Below are 4,822 nucleotides of genomic sequence, written 5' to 3'. Positions count from 1 at the left end.
TATGTTGGTGGCTCACTCGTTGTGTATGATCACTCTCACCCTTTTTCTTTCCTTTTTCTTTGCATCTCATCAAGATAGACTTCCTCAGGTGTCATGGGCAGCCAAGTGAACTTTTCTCCTCTATGGACAAAACATAAGCGATTCGCACGCTCGCTGATTTGCACATCACGGTCATGCAACCACGGTCGTCCAAGAAGCAAGTGACAAGCATGCATCGGCACCATATCACACTCAACATCATCTTGATATGTCCCTACTGAAATTGGTATTCGCACGTTGCTAATCACCTTAATTGCGCCACAATCATTCAACCATTGCATGCGGTATGGATGTGGGTGTCGTTTTGTTTGCAATTGAAGCTTCTCGACCATCTCCGTGCTTGCAATATTGTTGCAGCTGCCACTATCAACAATCACTCGACATATGTTTGAGTTGATAAGGCGACGAGTGTGGAAAAGATTATGTCGCTGCCCCTTTTCCCCCTCCACAACTTGGGCATTAAGTGGACGACATACAACCAAAGCTTCACCATGAAGTTCTTCGTGAGATAAAATAGTTCCTCCTACTTCCCAACCTCGCTCCTCTTCCACTTCATTATTGCCACCTTCAGGGTCACTTTCAGACTCCCATTCACCTCGTTCATTGATTATCATAGTTCGTTTGCTTGGACATTCCGAAGAAATATGACCTCTTCCTTTGCACTTGTGGCATCGAATGTCGCTGATGCGTGTAGAACTCTTTTCCGGAGGTGGAGCAGAGGATACTCCTGCTGTAGCTGATGGCCTCTTATCTTGATTGCGAATAGCAGGTGAGGAAGTCGTCGAGGCATGTGGGTTCCTAGGTGGTGCACCCTCAAACTGAGAACCATATGGTTGTTGTGTTCGCTGCCATGAGCGTGTGGTGGTGCGGCCTTGGAAAGCGAAGTGGAAACATGTAGAGTAGCGCTTAGAGAAACGGTTGAGCAGCTGGAAAGGCAAGTTGCTCTTCGTTGGAGGACGACTGGTCTTAATCAACTTGATCCTCACAAATATGGTTCTCTATATGATCTTTTTCTCCAACTCCCAAAAAGTGGTCTTGCAGAGGCTGGATTATTTCAGATCCAGATTCTTTTGGCGAGGGGACAGTGAAAAGAAAAAATATAGGCTTGCCAAATGGAGCGTGGTTTCTAGGCCGAAAGACCAAGATGGACTTGGCATTCATGACCTTCAGGTCAGGAATGATGCCTTACTTAGTAAATGGTTGTTCAAACTACTTACTGAGGATGGCGTTTGGCAAGCCCTGTTGTGTAATAAGTATCTAGGCCAAAAAGTTGTGTCACGGGCCTATTGGAAACCTGGTGACTCACACTTTTGGGCTGGTCTAATGGTGGCAAAGAAAAACCTTTTCTGCTTTGGATCCTTCGCGATAAAAGATGGGCCAGAGATTCGTTTCTGGGAGGACAACAGGCTAGGCAATGCCAGCCTCCGAGAACAATATCTAGCTTTGTACCGCATTGTTCGTGATAAGCATGATACTCTAGTGCAGGTGCTTAGTTCATTCCCGCCGAATATTTCTTTTAGGCGGGATTTGATTGGCCCTCGTCTTATGTCATGGCAAAATCTATTATCTCAATTGGAGTCGATTAACCTGACACATGGACGGGACGTGTTTCGCTGGAACCTCACTACATCTGGGTCCTTCACAGTTGACTCTATATACCATGCGCTCACGCATTCAGAGGTCCCAGTGGATAATAACAAGAAAATTTGGACGATGAAAATTCCACTAAAAGTTAAAATCTTCATGTGGTATCTTCGAAGAGGAGTTGTGCTAACCACAGACAATCTTCCCATCGCAATTGGCACGAAAGTAAGAAGTGTAGTTTTCATACTCATGAGAGACAATCAAACACCTCTTTTTTCAATGCAAGTTTGCGTGTTCAGCATGGTCAGTCATCCAAATAGCGTCCAGTTTATATCCGCCCACAAGTGTTGCTAATATTTTTGGTCATTGGTTGGACGGAATTTCAAATAGGTTCAAAACACTCTCTGACTATGTGGAAATGATTTGATTTTCGAGGGCAAAAACACCTCTCCTTTGCAGGTTGTTTTCCGCTGTACACACTTGATTTGTACGTGGTCTACACTACACCGAACAATGTATCAAACATTGTTCAAGGCAGTGCGTACGCGGTTTGAGGTCTTCACCCAGCATGGGTGACAGCATAATCTCCGGATTGGTGCACCACCTCCTTCGACCTAGCATAGTGTCGGTCCTATATGATCCTGCTGTTGTAGATATGTCGCTTTTTTTATCTTCTTTTAGTTTATTTTTGTTTAGTTGTGTGCATTTTAGTTATGTAGAGGCCGGATGATACTCAACATGTTTTGTATCCGATTGATTGCTACATTTTGAGTCAATAAAAATGGTCTTTATCGAAAATTGAAACCGGGCAGAGTTTTCTAAGGTGGGACTTGCGTGTGGGGTCCTGAAGACTAGTAGTCAGAACAGAACCCGCCTAACCTTTTCCCACGTCATATTCAAATGGATCCAATCAAGCACTTGCTCCCGCCGTATTTGACCGCCTCCTCCCTCGCCTGGTTCTGGTTGAACAAGCTCCTTCCTTCCTTGTTCGAGTCTCAAGCACATTAGTTAAAGGAGGAATTATGAAGCTCAGCTACCACCAACACCGACACCATCAATTCATCTCCTTTCCTTGGCCCGATCGTCTCCTACCACATGCGCATGGTAGACCTACATATACGCCTCACCGGCGTGTTCTGACCTGCGCTAGCACCAGGCCCGCTTGACCAGTCCACCGAGAAATCAACAAGAACAGCCTCTTCTTCTTCTTCTTCTTCTTCTTCTTCTTCTTCTTCTTCTTCTTCTTCTTAGCAGGATTTTGCTATTTGTTTCTGGCTTTGGTCCAGAAGAATGGAGCGCGGCGAGTGAAGCGGGCATCGGTGAGTTCTTGCTGTCCCTGCTTGATTTCTACTAGCTTCTTTTGGTGACACGGCCTGTTGGTTCACGGAAATTAGGGATACCTTTTTGGCCCTAATAATCAAGCAGTCGTGCTTGTATTTTCTCATCAACTGCGTCGTGCATACGTACTAGTTAGCTGCTCACCTAATACTAGCACTCTGTTTCAGATTGAGTCTACTGAATTAGAAATCAGCTGGATCGAGGGAGGGAATCAATTGTCACCGATGGAGGTCATGACTGGAAAAGGCGGCGCCAAGCCCGTCCCCAACTATCTTCGGCCATCGACCGGGTCGTGCCACGATGCGTGCAAGCACGGCGGCCATCACGCGTTCGTGGAGAAACAGGAAGCTCCAAGGACCCAACCCAAACCCCGGAAGAAGCAGCAGCCATCAGCTTCGGATGACCAGAACCAAAAGAGAAGGCTGGTCAAGGTACGGTCGGTGTCACGTAGGCGTGTCGTAGATTTCAGCAAACCCGACAAGGCCGATACGCCGGCCGGTGGGAGCGAGATTGTTGTTGAGTGGAAGGACATCGTGGCCTATGACGCAGTGCCAGCTCCTGCTCCTGCCGATGGACCATCTCATCAACAACCTGATGGGAGGAAGAAGAAGAGGGATGTGATGAAGGGGAAAACACCATTTGCCAAGACCACCCATCCGGAGACTCCTGTCAAGAACCCAACCGAATCACTGAACAAGAGGCTGGCTAAGACCGTCAGGTCGACGCTCACCGGGAAGGCCTCCATCAAGAAGCCTCAAGCCGCCGCTGACAAGAAGGAGGCTGGCAAGAGAACAGAGAGTGTAAAGCCACCGAAAGCGAAGAAACCCATGACACTGCCCGTCGAAAACAAGGAAATTGTCCAGGGTGACACAACTGGTGATGTTAAGCAGGGGAAGTCACTCTACACTCCTGACCAAGAAGAGCGTGCTGCCATTGCTGAATCAAGCAGGGCACATCGGAGGGCCAAGAGCATGAGCATCAGCAGCCGATCGGTGCGCTTCCCGTTCACCCGACAAGCGACCAATAACTCGGCCACCTTCAAGCTGCGCTCCAAGAGCAGCACGGCACCCGTCCTCCCATCCGAACAAGAGAAGCCCACGCGGCTCAGGTTCAGAAAGGGGAGAGCAGCCGGCGAGGAGTCCAGCGGCGGCATCCAGCTCAGGGCCAGGAGCCTGCGGAGGCGAGGGAGCGGCCTGTCCGGCGGCGCACACGCGGGCTTCGTGGTGCCGGAGTTGACGCTGAGGCACCAAAAGACGCTGGAGAGGAAGAAGAGCCGGAGGCTGTCTAACAACCTGATCGAGGAGACGGCGAGCAAGCTGGCCAAGAGCAGGAGGAGCAGGGTCAAGTCCCTGGTTGGGGCTTTTGAATCTCTCATCTCCAAGATTGGAAAGTAGGGTTCAGCAGCCGCACTGCACCAATGTTTCGTTTTGTTTGTCCTTGGGTTGATTCTAGAGTGATGACATCCGCTGTTTCTGCTAGTTCAATCAGGCAGAGTTGAAAGCAAAAGTTGATGTTTTCTCTAAGCATTTTGTAAATTTATAAAAGAAATTATATGTTCGATGATTGCATGGAATCACTTCATCTTCAGCGTCTTGTAATCTTAACCCCTTGTCCAAAGGCCACAGCTAGAGCGCCGGTTGGCCGGCTAAAATTCCGGCGCATGGGGCGGCTATAGCCGCTCATTACACTACATTATCCTGTATATGCTTTTTAAGAGGAAAAAAAAACAAAGACCTGTAAAATAATAGTTACGGTCAATCACATTGTCGGGGGTTGGATGCGACATATGCCAAAGAATGGCTTATCATGGTGGGGGCGAGTAGAACGCCGCCGATGCCTGGAAACGGGATGAGGCGAAGAC

General features: G+C 48.4%; 1 protein-coding gene across 1 annotated transcript; it reads left to right on the top strand.

The window, feature by feature from the left end:
* The first annotated feature begins 2,552 nt into the window (after positions 1–2,552).
* Positions 2,553–4,534, top strand: LOC123102729 (uncharacterized). Its single transcript, XM_044524156.1, has 2 exons — positions 2,553–2,942; positions 3,129–4,534. The coding sequence occupies exon 2, from the start codon at positions 3,186–3,188 to the stop codon at positions 4,353–4,355; it is 1,170 nt and encodes a 389-aa protein (XP_044380091.1). The 5' UTR covers positions 2,553–2,942; positions 3,129–3,185; the 3' UTR covers positions 4,356–4,534.
* Positions 4,535–4,822: the final 288 nt, after the last annotated feature.

Source organism: Triticum aestivum, chromosome 5A, assembly GCF_018294505.1.
Source record: "Triticum aestivum cultivar Chinese Spring chromosome 5A, IWGSC CS RefSeq v2.1, whole genome shotgun sequence".
Lineage (NCBI taxonomy): Eukaryota > Viridiplantae > Streptophyta > Magnoliopsida > Poales > Poaceae > Triticum > Triticum aestivum.
Note: the sequence above shows the minus strand (reverse complement) of the source record. Positions and strands in the feature narration are given on the sequence as shown.